Source organism: Python bivittatus, unplaced genomic scaffold (genome assembly GCF_059951505.1).
Source record: "Python bivittatus isolate LINGU-HERP-01145 unplaced genomic scaffold, Pbiv_v1 ctg000690_np1212, whole genome shotgun sequence".
NCBI classification, from domain to species: Eukaryota; Metazoa; Chordata; class Lepidosauria; order Squamata; family Pythonidae; genus Python; species Python bivittatus.
In genome coordinates, this window is record NW_028277096.1 from 20,153,312 (window position 1) to 20,169,366 (window position 16,055).

General features: G+C 42.5%; 1 protein-coding gene across 7 annotated transcripts in view; it reads left to right on the top strand.

The window, feature by feature from the left end:
- The window catches only part of BCAS3 (BCAS3 microtubule associated cell migration factor), a 514,094-nt gene that overhangs the window by 220,477 nt on the left and 277,562 nt on the right, over positions 1-16,055 (top strand). For all 7 annotated transcript variants that reach the window (XM_088152585.1, XM_088152584.1, XM_088152590.1 and 4 more), the window contains 3 exons: positions 5,378-5,502; positions 6,467-6,632; positions 9,412-9,512. In XM_088152585.1, the coding sequence (XP_088008711.1) occupies positions 5,378-5,502; positions 6,467-6,632; positions 9,412-9,512 (392 nt within the window). The remainder of the gene's footprint in view (positions 1-5,377; positions 5,503-6,466; positions 6,633-9,411; positions 9,513-16,055) is intronic.

Here is a 16,055-nt window from a genome sequence, read left to right on the forward strand (position 1 = left end):
GAGAAGGGGCGCACCACTGCCTCCTTCAAGGCAGATGGTACCTCCCCCTCCTGCAGAGGCATTAACCACATGCCACTTCCCAGGAGGCCTTAACCAGGAGGAGCATGGGTCCAAAACTCAGGCGCCAAGCTCACAGCCATGAGGACCCTGTCCACTTCCTCAGGATCAACCAACTCAAACTCCTCCCAGATAACAGGGCTCAGACATGTCTTGATCACTTCCAAAGAACCTGCCCAGGTGGAGTCCAAAGCTGAGTGACTTTGTCAGACAGATACCAAGAATATTCCTCACAGTGGCCCTGCAAGGACTCCACCAGTTCTTCCTTACCCAGGAGGGATCTGGTCACCCGAAGGAGGGCTGCTGGGTGGCTATCTGCAGACACAATAAGGGTGGAAAAGTAAGAGTGCTTCACTGCCCTTATTGCCACAGGGTAAGTCCTCATGAAGGCTCTTATCTGTGCTCAGTTGACTTCGCTCTTTGTCTTCCTCCAGTAGTGGTCTAGGTGTCTCTTTGTCTCTTCATCTGTTGGAGCTACTCAGTAGACCATGGTGCTTTATGAGATCCATGTAACAGAGAGGTCCGCACAGATGTAATTCGTCCAGTGCCCCTGTCACCTGCTCATTCCAAGTTGCAACAAGGTCTCTGCTGAACTATGTGCAGGCCCCAAGCTCCCTCTGAAACCACACTGGGTCCATCAGGCCACTGGGGCAGGCCGATCTAATGGGCCCTGCCTTCCTGCAGAGAGGGGTGTCTGCGGAGAACTCTAGGGCCAAAAGGGACTGATCTGTCCATGGCAGATCATAACACCATTGCCTCAAGGCAAACACCAGATCCAGTGTGTGATTCCCCCATGTGAGTCGGGCTGTGAATAAGTTGGGTCAGGTCCATGGCTGCCATAGTAGCCATGAACTCTGGTGTTACCTCAGACCCTGGGCCCAGGGAAGGCAGGCTGGCAATGTTACGGAAGTGGTTCACCACTGCCATCTTACAAGACATTTTTTGACCTCCCAGTCTGGGCTACAGCTAAATTGATGCTCTCCAATTCCAGCCCCAACCTTCCTTAGCTTCTGAGCCCAGATAAAATTGTACAGATGCAGATAATAAGCCATTTTTTGTAAGATAAATTGCAGCTGCAGTGGGCTGGAAGTGAAGAGAAATACAAACAGCATTTTTATACTATGAGGTGGAAATGATTTGCTACCTCCTATGATCTGCAAAAATCACCCCTTCCTATTGCACCTCATATTGGAAAGGAAAAGGAATCCCCATTGGGTATCTCCTAGGATCCAGATGCTGCAAAGCTCTCAACATGGTCAATATCTATCGTTACTTACAAAAGTGGAAATAATTTTTCTGTAATGACACACTACCTCTGGCTGTTGGTCCACCAGTTTGAAAAATTAGGCTTTTAATGTATATAGGAGAGGAATAGTTTAAGTTGAAATGTATTAATGAATACCCCAAGATAACATTCAGCTTGAAAAGCAGGAGATGGTAGCAAGCAAGCCCATGGGCATTAATATTAAAGATCCTGACCTGATGAACTTTCCAGTACGTATTTGATAATGTAAGTTCAGGAAGTGTTCCTTCTCCCCTATCCATCAGTGTTTAGAGCAAAGATAACATACCCTGTATCTCCTTTTTCCTCCTTCTCACTTAACTTTAACCACAAGAGTAATCATGTTTTACAAGACTGCCTTTCTTCTGTCTACAAAACATCATTCTTAAACTGAAAATGTTTTGGCACTGGAAGCTGAATCTTCAGTGTGAGTAGGAGAAGACGTTTATTTTAAAGACATGGTGTAAATAGAGCATACTTTATTCCATTTCCTTTAAAACTGTTTATACTTGCTTTGTGAAAAATCGTAACTCTTTGGGGCATGGAGGGCTTGGGAAGAGAGCTGGGAGAAGTGACCTTGCAGATTATTGTTGGCTCCCAGGGAACAGCAGCAGATACCAAGAATTTCACTGCCCTCTCCCATCGGAAGTCCATGGACAGTCTCATCGTTGCATGGTGTTAGGGAGACTTTCCATCTCTGACTTTTAACTTCTGTCCTGCTCACACAAACCTTGGTGTGGGGCAAGATTAAATTATCACTCTTCCTCACTGTCACCCTGCTGAGATGAAAGTAGCGTGCATCCTAGATTTCCAGAAATCCTGCTTTACAGTCTACTTCACTTCCCTGTCAGGTGTATTGTTCCTCATCCAATTCTTCTATCAATCTGAGAGTGGAAAAACAATGAAAAGTTGAATTAATATCTCTGTATTTCCCTAATATCTCTATTTTATACAGTACTGTATTGCTGCATACATTTTTCTATGCAATTTTTGAGCCAGAATTGCATAATACAATTTAGAGACATGCAACCTTCAAAAAATAGTTGAATTCCAATCTTCAGATATTCAGGAAAACGTGCAAATTAGATTGGTTTATGTGAAAAATTATATAAGTGTATTTGGCCACATCCCAAATCTTCTCACACAAGATAAGACTGGGAAGAATTTAGTTTCTATTAAAGGTAGCCAAGTAAATCCCAGGGCTTGAATTAAGAGGAGGAGCAAAGAGGGTTCTGAATCTCTTTTCTTATACTATTTTTACAAAACTACTTTAGGATCCCACTCTCTCTTTTCATCTCTTTAGTCACATCTGATTTTCAGAGACCTTAAGATAGCATTTGCCTAAAATTAAAGCCGTCAATTAGTGGATGAGTTATGTGGATGTTATTCTGTTTGCTATAAAGCAAGTTTCCCTTTACAATAGGCCTGAGCAGCCTGTGTGGGCCACACACAACATCTCAGCTCTGTTTTGCAACCCCCCAGCATCCTTCAACATTGCACCACCAAAATTTGGCTGTCGGCTATCTCTTTTGGGCTATGCATTGTTTTTGCAAAATTTTGTAAAAGCAAGATATTAAAAGCCTGCAGGAGACCTAATCCCCCTACTTTGCTTTTTTAAAAAAAACTCACTCCCCAAATCTATACCCATGGTACCCCAACTGCAATCCCCTCCAAAGCTCCCAGTATTATTTTTTAAAGAACATATGGGAACTGTTTGCTAGTAAAGATGAGGCTGGCATTTCATAGAACGACTCGGTTTCTAAGTGTGATACTATGTATTATTTTCAGTCCATTAATGACAATTTCTGCATATTCCGTTCAGAGAGTAAACCACTTAACTTGTGCGGCTTTGGTTTATAATATTTTCTCCTGAACTTCTTGCCAAATCTTTTCCAGTTCCACAATGTTAATTAGGAAAGCAAATATCATTTACATGTCACAGTCTTTGGGAGATAAGAATCACAAGAAGAACCCTGCTGGATCAGACCATCGAGTTGCTTAAGGTTTCTAGGCCAGCATCCCATTTCTTATGAAAACCAATATTGTCGTTGTTTTGTCTTCAACATATGATGTTCAGAAATAGTCTGCCTCTGAATATAGCCAACAAGACTAGTTGCCAAAGATGGGCTCAAACTTCTCCCTGACTTCTAGCTCCTGATGAGCGCAATCTTGGTAAAAAAAAAAAAGAAGAAGAATCGGGCTTAAAGAGTTGTAGACAGGTGCTATGTGTGTGCCCCTACACTGTCCTAAGCACTTTTTTGCCTTTGTAGCACTGCACAACCCTACAATGCCCCGCTTCTCTTGTTTGTTCTTATTTCTTTTTTATTCAAATAATCATGGTTTCAGATGTCCCCAGTGTTGAAAGTGAAGCCTGCACATCTAGCTCGGCATGATTTGGGACTTCCTGTAGAGGTAAAAACTATCCAATCAGGGATCCTAGCAAATTAAAATTGAGCGGCTTGACATCTGCATTTGTGGCTATTTTCTGGGCCAGCCTGATGCACTTTGGGAAAATATTCATCCAGGCAACTTCAAACATAACCCAGAAACATAAACATAGTCTACAGCCAGCCCCGTTGCATTCTGTAGCTACTGTCATTGTGCCACAATGCAGCAGGATTAGATTTTCATGGAAAGGTCTTTCCTTATCATGAGAATCTTTGGACTGAAGATGCTGGGGGATGAAGATGGGAGGGACTTTTAGGTGATGCATATATGCTACCTCTGAGCTGTGGGTACTTTCTAAGTAAATCCTTTCTCTTCAAGTGAAAAAGGAGCCCATTTAATTTCAAATCAGCTACAGGTCTTGCTCAGTCTCTTCTGATGGGTAACTACTTTGGAACCTTCCCCAGCTCTACATCTTATAATCCCAAAGAACAGAGATATAGGTAGGTAGGTGGGTGGGTAGATAATCTCCACCAAGTACTTAATAGCAACTCTCCATTAAGGTATGCATCTAGGTTTCATTCTATGAGGCATGCTTGCTTTTCTCTTCCCATTTGTCATACATATTTCTGCATGTTTGTCTAACTCAGCTTGTACTCCCGCTATCCAAAAAGCTGATAATTTGCTTTGCATTTGAATCAATGATGTCAGTAGTGAAAAAAATGCCTGCAAATAATAATATGATTAAAGTTTGGGAATGGAATGCTTGGAAATAAACTTCTCCTCTGAATTTGTTACAAGCTGACCTCAAACATTTATAAAATGTATGTTTACTTTAGTTCATATGGAGCTCTCAATATTATCCAAACATTGTTCCCTTCGATTGGCATTACTGAATAATCCCAAATCCCAAATGCATCAGTTGTCACAGGAGCAACCTAATAAGTTGAATCCATATGCAGGGCATGATCTGGCTATGGGTCTAGAAGTATCCCGTGAGAAAAAGTCTTTGAAATCTGGCCCTTGTCTGTCTCCATCCCATATTTGGTTACACTTGGTGTTAATCCTGACAGGTGAGAATTCGTAACAAAACCCTTTATCAAAGTAATAGTTTACCCTGTACTTCTGCCACCTCCAGTTTGGCAAGGGGCATCAACTTTAATAAGAGATATTGGGGAATCTGCTTTGTTTTAGTTATGAGCTAAAAATCCTTCTGCATATATATTTATTCCTGACTGCCCCAAACTGGTTTCAGAGGTATAATCTTGAGGCAGGGTGATGAATCCTTTTTGTTCTTTGCAATCTGCTGCCAGTTACTGAAAGATCTACCAAGAGATTCTTCTGCTCACCCTTAGCCTAGAAGCCGTTAGAAGCCCCTTCTTGCTGAACCTGGCTGGAGTCGCTGAACAAGTAATTTGTTAATATCCCCAGCTACTTCTGCCTTATGAAAGGGACATGTTGAATTTGCATTTCTGAAATGCTGAGCAGCCACAGTTCTGTCTTCAAGCTTTATTGATTCTCAGTAGTTCTGAGAAAATAAGTTCCCTAGCTTATATTGCACCTCCAGCAAATCTCCATTTGGTGGATTACTTCATAATAATTAGACTTTGATCTTTCTCTCTCTCTCTCTTTCTCTGTCTCTCTTTTTCAAAGCAAAAGCAAACCAGCCCCACAAATTTCACCCAGCAAATCTGTTGGAGGAGAATTCTGCGTTGCTGCTGCCTTTGGCTCATCAAGGTCTTGGTTTGCAAGCAATCCTGGTCTTAAGAGAGAGAAAGGTTTGTGCAGAGACAAAACAACTGATGAACAGATGGATTCCATCATAAAGCTGCCTGAGGTTGCATCAGACCATTTGTCTGTCTAGCCCATTCTTTGCTGTGGCTTTCCAGCCTTTCTCTCCTGGACTGGAAATGCCGGGCCCAGAAATATTTTGCAGGTGCCCGGCCACCATGGAATGGCTCTTTTGGGGTCTCCTCCTTTTGCTTTGATTTGGAATGATACCACTGGAAGCTGGTGTCATTCTGGCCCAGAGGGAGAAGTGTTGATTCTTATAATGGGAGGAATAGCTCATTCCAATCTGAATGTTAGCAAGAACTGAGTGATGGTGAAACACAAAGCACCGCCTGGCCGTAGGCAAGCTAAACAAAGACACGAACAATTCAAGGGTGCAGAAGAGTATTGTAAAGAATCCAAGGTTAATGTATTCTGGATTGCTTTTTTCTGGGAAATTCCAAAAATAGCACATAATTTCTCAGCTATTCACCTTCCTGAGAATAGTGGTAGTATTACTAGTTGTACTCATAGATTTTATTTATGTAGCCCCATTGATGTGCAAGGCGTCCACTGTATAATGAATGATGGGAAATTCTGGGCAGGCAAAAAGGGATCAATTTGCACATAGTGCAGAGTTAAGATGCTGACTTTTTGAAGCCAAAAGTAAAGGAATGATCCTTGACATGGATGGGACAAAAGGTCATCAATGGCTACTAGTCATGATGGCTGTTTATTCCTGCCAGGATTGGAGGCATGTTTCCTCTTAATGCCTGTTGCTGGGAACACAAGCAGGAGGATGCGTTTACATTCATGTCCTCTTTGTGGATTTTCTGATAGGGAATCTGGTTGATGAGTGGGAATAGAATTTGGAAGGCCCTTAGCTGTGTGAATCCCTTTGAGATGTCAGTGATGTGAAATTTGTTAACAGTGAAAATAAAATAAATATCCATTATTCTCATTCCCCAATAGATCAGTCCAAGCAGTTCATTGTCGAGTCTCTGTATATCATCAGCTGCTATGGCACTTTGGTGGAACATATATTGGAACCTCGACCGCTCAGCACCGCTCCTAAGATCAGTGATGACACCCCACTGGAAATGGTGACCTGCCCACGGGCTAGTTGGACTCTTGTCAGGTAGCCCAACTTTCTTTGCTGAAGTTCATATTTTCATAAATTTCTCTTTCAGCAAGTTTCAGGGGTCTGATGTGTTGATGTTGCTGCCCAAACAGCAGAGGGAGTAAACTACGGAAAGGAATATTCTAGTCTGAGGCCACAAATTCTGCTAGAGATGCTCAGTTCTGCAGCTGTATAAATTATTCAAATTGTCCATTTTTCATAATCTCTCTTGTTTTGCATCCTGAAATTTTAAATATTTATCACGGTTTATCTTGTCATATGCACATGCTAAGACGCTATCCCCATCCCTAATCTAATTCAGAAATATCTTTGGTTCTAAGACTTCAACAGGCAATGCTCACATGGTTTCAAATACGATTTTAAAATTCTAAGTAATAGGAACTTGATACTTCTATTTTAAAATATGAAATCCTATGTCCAAAAAACATCATGTACTTTTGTTGTTCCTGCATAATTTTTCCATACACATGCCTCTGTCCTGGGATCTGGATTGTACTGTGTTTAAAAAGTGCAGCTTTGCACTAACTTGAACTTTGTACAAGAGGTGAGAGTGTAATCAGTGGATGTTTGTGGTGAACTGAATCCCATTAAGTTGAGTGTGATTTTCTTCCAGGTAAGTGTCTGTTCCCTTGCAAGTCAAAACACAGGCCATGCTTTCTTTTCTGCCTTGCTCCAAAGTAGCTTGGAAGAGAGAATGGAAGGAGGCAGACCAATGAGCCCCACAGAAGAGTCCCATAGGCCGGATCAAGCCTAAGCATCGCCAACTTGGTTCTCAACTGCGTTCAGTAATGAGTGAGACCAGTTGTCCTTTGAGTCTTCCAAGCTGGCCCATTTTGAAGGCCATTTAGAGAAATTAGGCCTGATTTACAGAATAAAATGAAAGAGGGATTGCTGAGAAAATATTGTCAGTGTCTTTGACATTTTAAAATATTTTTCAATTGATTTTTTTGTTGAGGGGGAGCGGGTAAGCTTCAATCTTCTCCAATGCTCATTCCTGGCCTGAGCCAATCAATACATGTTATACCAAGGAGCTGAGGAGAGGCCAGCCCTAATTAAAATGACAACATGGTCTTTCAGGGCCATTATTGTCAAAACAAGTAACTTGTAATGGGATTGCAGATTCTAACCAGATCAATATGTTGTAACTTTACAGAACTTGGTTTTCACAGATTGGGAAGTCTTCAGATGCATACTTTCCTATTCAGTAGTTGTTTCAGGTCTACATCAGACATAATGTGAGATGGGTGGTGTCTAAATCAATCAATCAATCAATCAATAAAGGCTATATGCTCTTGAAAACAACCCAGCATATTGTATTATATCCTTCCCCATTAGGTACCTTCCAGATAGGTTGCACTTCTATTCCCACAATCCTTATCCAGGATTACCATTTCCTACAATTTGGTCATACTGGGTGGGGATTACAGAAGTTGAAGTCCAATTTACCAGGCATCACCAGATTAGGCAATGAAAGGAATTTTTTTTAGATAGATAGATAGATAGATAGATAGATAGATAGATAGATAGATAGATAGATAGATAGATAGTATTTCATGTAATTTTTAAAATATATATAGTATTTCATGTAATATATTTTTTCAACTTCATGTTACTAAGAGTGTGATGAAGCCCATTTAATTTCCCCTCATGTGTGGGCCTCAGTCTGAGAATTTAGTTGGCTGGATTTTCATCCAGGTAAGGCACATGAAAGATCTACTATGCTTGTTAAAAATATAATGTGTGAATGGGAATCTTGTTACTTAAGGTTCAGTTGTGAAAGCAGAGGTGTAAATATGTGGAGTGGATTCAGACTAAAACACCAACCCTGCGCCTCATTCTTCTCAAGCCCTGGAAGCATCAAGAGATCAGAAAGCCAAGAAGTGATGTCAGCATTCTCTGTTCTATTTATTGCTACTCTATAGTTAATCCAGTGGATGGGTTGGGTAGCAGTTCTGGTTTGCTGTTCTCATTGCCATGTTGTTTATAGTAATAGTTATCGGAACAGAGGAAGAGGTGCCAAGCTACTGTTTGAGGGACAGATACAGCATTCGTAACACCCTCTGTGCTTATAATGCACTCTATGTAGTCCTGAAACCATTTTAGTAGATGTAATGTACTGGATCCAAACCTCTGAAGTTAGATCTCTTCTGTGAGAAAAGTCTGTATTGTTTCTCTCTGCAAGGAAGAGAGATCACACTGCACTCTGTATGGTACACCTCACTGAAATAGGGGAAAGGCGTTTATACCACTCTCTGCATCATGTGAAATATCTTGTGTTTTCCTGGCAAGAAGAAGGCGCCATAGCAATGCTCAAGCCCCTACTTTGTCTGCAGAAGGTTCTAGGTTTAGTTCTGGGGTCTCCAACTGAAAGAAGCAGGAAACAAATGATGGGAACGGCTACCCCAAGGAAGCCATCAAAGGCAGGATAGATAATATTGAGCTGGAGGGACAATTTGTCTGACCTGGAAGGAGATATTTACCTAAGTTGATCCCTTTTTCAGAAGAACGATAATGTGAAGAATCCCTGTGAGTCTGCGTGCATTAGCATACACAGGTCCTTTTTTTGAAATACACCATTTTCTGGAGAGCAGGCCTCTCATTACCCCTTTCCCATCTGTCTTGAAATATTCCATGCTTGGAGCAAATGACTTTAAATAATTATAAACACTGTATTCTCTTGCATAAATAATTGGATGTGATGACACAGATGCTGATTTTTCTCTCTCTCTCTCTCTCTTCCAGCTTAAATATTAATACTCTTGTGTCGCTTCCGCAGAACTCCCCAGTGGAATGAACTGCAGCCGCCCTTTAACTTGAATCATCCGCTCCTCCTGGCCGCAGATTCTGTGCAGTGCTACCAGTATCTGCTTCTTGGCTGTGAGTATCCTGGAAAGTTCCTTTTTGGAGGCGCAACATGTGGTGGCCTGTTGTTGTTACTATTTGTTAAAAAAGATGAATGGAATTTAGTATGTAGAAACCATCGTAGCTGTTCCCCTTTTCATATTAACAGCTTTCGCATGCTCTTTACGTGCACAGGTCTGGGCATGCTTGTCAAGTCCTCAAGATCTGTAATGATGAAGCCTGATGGGCATGAGTACCAGATCTCTGGGGGTGCCCCAAAGGTCTACAGTGGAACAACAGTTGTCTTCACTTCAACATGGTCATCAAGCTCTACACAACTGGCAGCCCTAACAAGGCAGGGGAGGCCAGTTCCATTTGCACTGCAGATCTTTTTGGCAATCATGCAGAAGACACAGAGTAAGGCACTGGGGCTCCAATGCCATCCCAGTGGAAACAGTGCCGCTGATTCAACTTCATAGTCACATATTTACAATGCTAGAGTTGGTTGTTTTGGCTGCCACAGCTGATAAGTCAGTTTGACACCCAATAAAATAAACCAGGAGGATGAATTTAATGTCCAAGATACTCTAAGGGTTGAAATGGTCTTAACACGACAAAAACTCGTTTTTAAAAAAATAGTATTGTGATATCATGCTAAGAGCAAACCACCTATGGCCCTCCAGCTTTCATTGGATTATATCCCCCAATATTCCTGATCATTAGGCATCTTGACCAAGGCTTGGGCAATAATATGGGTTCCATTAAAGGCAGGGATCTGCAGACCACTTAGCCTTCCTGAAATTCAAGATTCTTAGAAATGAAGTAACTTTTTGCACAAGGTTGCATGAAAAAAGGTTGTGTCAATGTACCACCCCACCAATTTATGGCAAAATACAGTTCTCCCCCCATTTTCTTCAATCACATAAAAGCCGAGTTTAGAGAATGGAGAGACCTCAGAACTTTCACTGAGGAAAATGGGTGTAGTGGGGACAGCAGGTCTCCGCAACTAGTGGGGTGTGTGATGATGGGGCTGGGGAATAGTTGCCTTCACTCTCTGTTTGGTAGTTACCAAAAGCTATTGAAAAGGATGCTGGACCATATAAAGGTTGGCTTAATCAAGATGGCCCCATTGTATGATTCTTATGGCTGCTGATATTGTTATTTTCTTTTCACTAGTAGTACAAGCTATGCTACCTTTACAGTATCTTCCCTTTGGAAAACATTGTAGGAAGTGATTTTTTTTTTTAATTGGATTGTATGCATACTACTTCATTAGCTTCCTTCCATTTTGGGGAGCTTTAGTTGATTTTTTTTTACAGTTCAGTGTAATTACTTTCTGTGACTTTCTGGCTTCATTTGGCATTTACTCAACATGGTGTTTCTTTTCTGAGTACCCTGTTTTAGTTAATACTGTTTTAATTCTGTTCTGGAAGGATTATCCTTGAAAAGCACAATCCAGCGTACTCAAGTCACTTTAGATTTATAAGTTTGTGGCACTGAGTTTGTTTTGTTTAAATCCCTAAATGAAGAGTAGGCCAGACACAAATGCATTTGGGGACTGTAATCAATGCTACGAAAACAATGACGTGCAGTCAAATTGTCACTCTTGGAAGACCAAATCTGAAAGAGGACACAGTCATAATCCGCCTCAAGGTAAATAAGAACCAGCTTCTTGAAGAAAATGGTAAAATCTGCAGGCGTGTTCCTTTGTCCTCGAGAACTACATCATCAGTGGGCAATGCCAGCAGCAATTACTCCTCCTTGTTTTCTGTCTGCACTTCAGTACCCTTTTATGGCATTGCCATTGGTCTCAAGCCTGGTTTTCTTTCCTGCTTTCTCTCCAGACTTGGCAGGAGAAACTTATTATCAGGACATCCATCCTTCTCCTAAATTTGTTGGGGGATGGCCATGGACTCAGGCAGAAAGCAAGACAGTTCTGGTAATCAGGATTCTTTTCTTATAGAAGATTCCCAAAAATAAAATTATTGCCCTCACACTGACATGCCAGCCTCTTTTGTTCATGTAATAATCTTCTACTTGATGGATTGATTATGTGGCATCAAGCCGTTGTCAACTCTTAGCAACCACATAGATCGATTTTCTCCATGATGATCCATCCCTAACCTGGTTTTCAGGTCTTCCAGCAGGGCCCCCATCCCCACTGTAACTGAGTCTATCCATCTTGCTGGTGGTTGTCCTCTTTCCTTTTACTCTTCTTTCTCTTTCCTTACTACTTCAACTTACTACAGTAGTTGGTTTCTAACCATGATGACATCAAAACATGATGACTCATGATATCATAGAGCAACTCTGCCTTTCATTCTTACATTGTGAGGTTCCCGTACTTGCATAAGTAACAGGTTTTGTGTTGTGATATCACAATCCATGTGTCCTCATTTGTTCCTCCTTCCCCTCTCTGTTTACATCTTAATCTTGTCATTCTATTTCATATTTTACATCTTCTGGAGTACCTTATATCTTAGCTCTAACTCAAGTTTACACTACCTATATGCTATCCCTAGCCCAAAGTCTTTGTGTGCACAGCAACTCTTGGACTTTCTGTCTGGAGCTGGTGCTTGGGGTTGCTATTGGGTGGAAATCCTGAGGCTCTAGCAGCTCCCTTTTCTGCTGCTGAGTGTTGCATCTTCAGGCCTTTCTTCAGTTGCTGACAGCACCCTTGGTTTTTATGGGAGGGCTGCTAAAATATGGGCTACTTATCAGTGCTCCGCTCCTCCTTAGATACTTTCCAGCACTGTGGGCTTTCCCATAGTACTGCTGGTACTTTGGGTATTGATGCAACCCCCTGGACTAGGGACGCAGTGCCCTGGGCCTCACTCTATGCTGCCAGCACTCCAAACCTCTTACTATTGCCAGCACTTTGGGTGATTTTGCATGCTCACCTATGCCCTGGGTCACTTTGTGAAATTGCCAGCAGCCTGATCCATACTCTGTCACCAGCACTTTGTGCCCTTTTGGAGTGACTGCCAGCTCTCTGAACCTCTTCGTTATATAGCTGAAATCTTTAGCTATATGATCTTTGCCATTGCTCCTCCCATACTGTCACTGCCTCACTACCACTGGTCCGCTGCTGATATTCTGTGGCATCTTTTCAGGACTTCAGCTCATGGTTCATTGCTCTTTCTCTGGACTTCCTTCTTCTTCTGACAGTTTCTATTCTACCTCTTTTCCCATGACATCTCCAAGATCTCTGAAGTAGCCAACCCCCCCCCCCGCTTTTTTTAAGAGCTGACTCATTGATCCTTCAGGGCATTGCCCTTAAATGGTACAAGCAGAAGGAGGGCAATGAGGATTTCACCACTGTGTATTCTCCTACCATAGTCCCCAACCCAGCATGACTGTGTTTGAACTTGGCCTCTGTTACATTTTCCCCTGGTCCTCTACTTCCACTGTGAGCATAATCTCTGTTTTGAAGCAAGCTTCTGATGGCTACAGTTCTATGCATAACAGAATCCTTAAATCACCTGAGGTCACTTTTTTTCTTAATGTTTGTTGATACTGTTTTTTGCATTGTTGTTAATGTATCGTTAGCCACCCCGAGTTGCATATGAGAGATGGGTGGCCGTATAAATTGATTTAATTAAGTGTCCAAGGATGAATTATGATCCCATGGATCTGACACTCCTTCAGGTAATTAGATTTTAGTCAGGAGAAGATGTTAAAGTGGCTTGGGTGCATTTTACCAGAAGTTGGGCCAAATTCACAGCCTGTTTTTTTCTACAAACATTAGAGTATCTTTCTGTTCACTGTGAGCTTTTTCCTTGGTGCATGAAGTTCCTTTTCAAACCTGATCTTGCCCTTCAGATGACTCCTCCATCTTTTGTCTGTGTCTATGCATCTCACATCTCTTGAGGATTCCTGGCTCGAGATGTGCAAATTTCATCTTGCTCTCTCAGACGCTAATTTGTGCGTGAAAACTGAAAAAGTGGAGACTCTAATTTAATATCTCTAGATCCCAGGCAGCAAAGTGGAAGCGCTTAATCCAATCGGCTCTACTGTTGCCAAGCCTCCTGTAGCATATTCTCTTGCATGGGCAGACATCTTTGGTGCTATCTGGGGTGTGTTGCTATGGGGAAGAGGACAAGGCCAGTAAACTGTCACAGTTAAAGGAAGGGAAAAAAATAACCATAAAGAGACTGAAATATTTCTATAGAGCAGAAAAAGAGGAGAGACCTAGAAATCTGTGGCTCTTTCTGGGATTTTTTAGAACATCCCTGCTGTTTTCTTTCCTTTCTTTCCTTTCACAAATGTGGACCAGAGGTGGGACCCAGTCATGGGGGCTGTAGATTATCTTTTCCCTGACCCATGGAGGGGTAGTCCCAAGCAGCATCCTGTTCTGAGGAAATGGTGCGGGAACAAGCATGAATCATTATGGGAAGCAATCAGAGGCACTGATGGAGCTCAGAATTGTAACCCAGTGAATATCTGTGGCTACCACAGATGGCTTACCGTGGCAGGATGTGGAGTGGTGTGGTGCTGTATGGCAAGCATTAGGTGATTCCTGCAGTTGAGTTGCCAATAGAAGACCATCTGACAGCTGTAGGATCTTGTTAGGGTTGAGTGCAGTGTTTCTCCATCTCAGCAGTTTTGGACCAACTCATCTGGGTGGGGAATTCTGGGAGTTAAAGTTCACACATCTTAAAGTTGCTAAGATGAGAAACACTGCACTCAAGCCCTCAGTTAGTGTCAGAATGTGTTTAAAAATCTCTTCCTCCTGTTGGAAGGAAGCAGCAACACCTAGCCAACTATGATGGGTTTTGAAAAAAACTAAGCAGGGTCAGAAGTAGTTATCACTTGGATGAGAGACCACCAGGGAACCCTGGGGTTATACCCTAGTGTGGGAAGTTAAAATATTCTGGAAGAAGGCAGTGGCAACCCCATTCCCCGTTGCTACCGAGAAGGAGATGATATGCGTCCATGTCATGCAATTTTGCATGAGGGAGACTTCATTTTTTTATTCAGAAACCTGGTAGTATGTGATGGAAATGACGATTAGGCTGTTCCATACGCAGGGGTGCCCCTTGAGAAGGTGTCTATTTCCTCCTCCAGTCTATGTGATGTTTTAAGTCACATGCAAGGTGCAACCTGATTTCTGGATCTAGGCCAACACATATCCTTTAGTTACTTGTATCGATGTGCATGCCAGTCTCCATCAGATTCAGAGCCAGTCCAGTGAAACCAGATTAATTGTCTTGATTAGGATAAAGTCTGTTGAGTATTTGAAACTGTTCCAGTTTGAAACAGAACCCATTGTAAGTGGTTCAGTCCTTTAGCTGTCCTTATGCTCTCTGCTTGTCATAGAAGGGTTGGAAGGGGCCTTGGAGAACATTTAGTCCCCAGCTGCCAGTCCTTCCCACCCACCCACTATGGCCACAGCTTTTGTCGAAATGACGGCACCAGCAGTTGTTTCCTATGGTTAATAACAGAGCTGGGAGCCCAAATCAAATGCACATTCACATGGAGGCAGAGTCTGAATCCAGGGAGAGGGAACAAACAGACAAACTTTCCTTGAATCCCACATTTCACTTGGTTCTCATGGTGTGTCCCTGAATATATTGGGTGCATTAATGTCCTTAACTCACCCAAGATGGCATGGGCTACATTATCTTGACAGTTTGCGCTCTAATGTCATAAGCAAGTAAAAACTCAATTTGCCTCTTGGCTTGGGTTGGGGGAAAACAAGACAAAACCATTATCGGCAATCTTAGAAATCACGTGTGTTGCACTGTAGGATGCTGAGGACACGAGATCCCTTTAAATACAAGATGGCAGAAGCTGGGGCGGGAACCCTACCTGAGGTTACTTCTGAAATGTCTGTTGAAGCACGAAGCCTCTGCTTACCTGCAGTGACAATGTAATGGTCTCACATTAGCCGTGGCGGCCTGCGGTTTGATGCGTGATCGCTTCCGTCAGTATGTTTAATTGCCAGCAAATGGTCAAATGGGAAGTTGGTGTCTGCCCTGCGAGCGGTAAAAGGAATTCTGGCGCCATTTCAGGGTCGCGATTTGTATCTGTCTATCAGAGTTCAAAATGCAGCCGTTTTCTCTCTGTTTCAGTCTTCTGTATAGCATTTCTGCCGATTGTTTGGCTCCATTAAGGGTGCAGTGGGGGGGGAGTGGGGGGGGAGAAATAAAAGCTTGAATGGTCCGAGCCGCAAGGGGCTACGGATAAGCCCTTTCTTTGTCCAGGCTCAGAACACTGCATTAGGTCTCATTATCCATTTATAATAAGTGACCTTTGCCCCCCAGGGTCATTGAAGAAATACTCTGTGTGCTTTTCTAACAGAAGGTCCCCCTCTATTAGATGACAGATGCAACAATGAACAGTCTGATAGTCCAGTCGAAGGGTGTACTTTAGGGTGGGGGAAGGAAGATTTATAAGTATACAGTCAAAGCTGCCTCTTCCTTCTCTTTCATCTTCTGGGGACAATTTAGAGCCACCCAGAGAATCACTCAACTCCTGAAGGAGGTGGAGGAGGAGGAGGAGGAGGAGGAGGAGGAGGAGGAGGAGGAGGAGGAGAAGGAGATGATGGTGGTGATGATGATGATGATGATGATGATG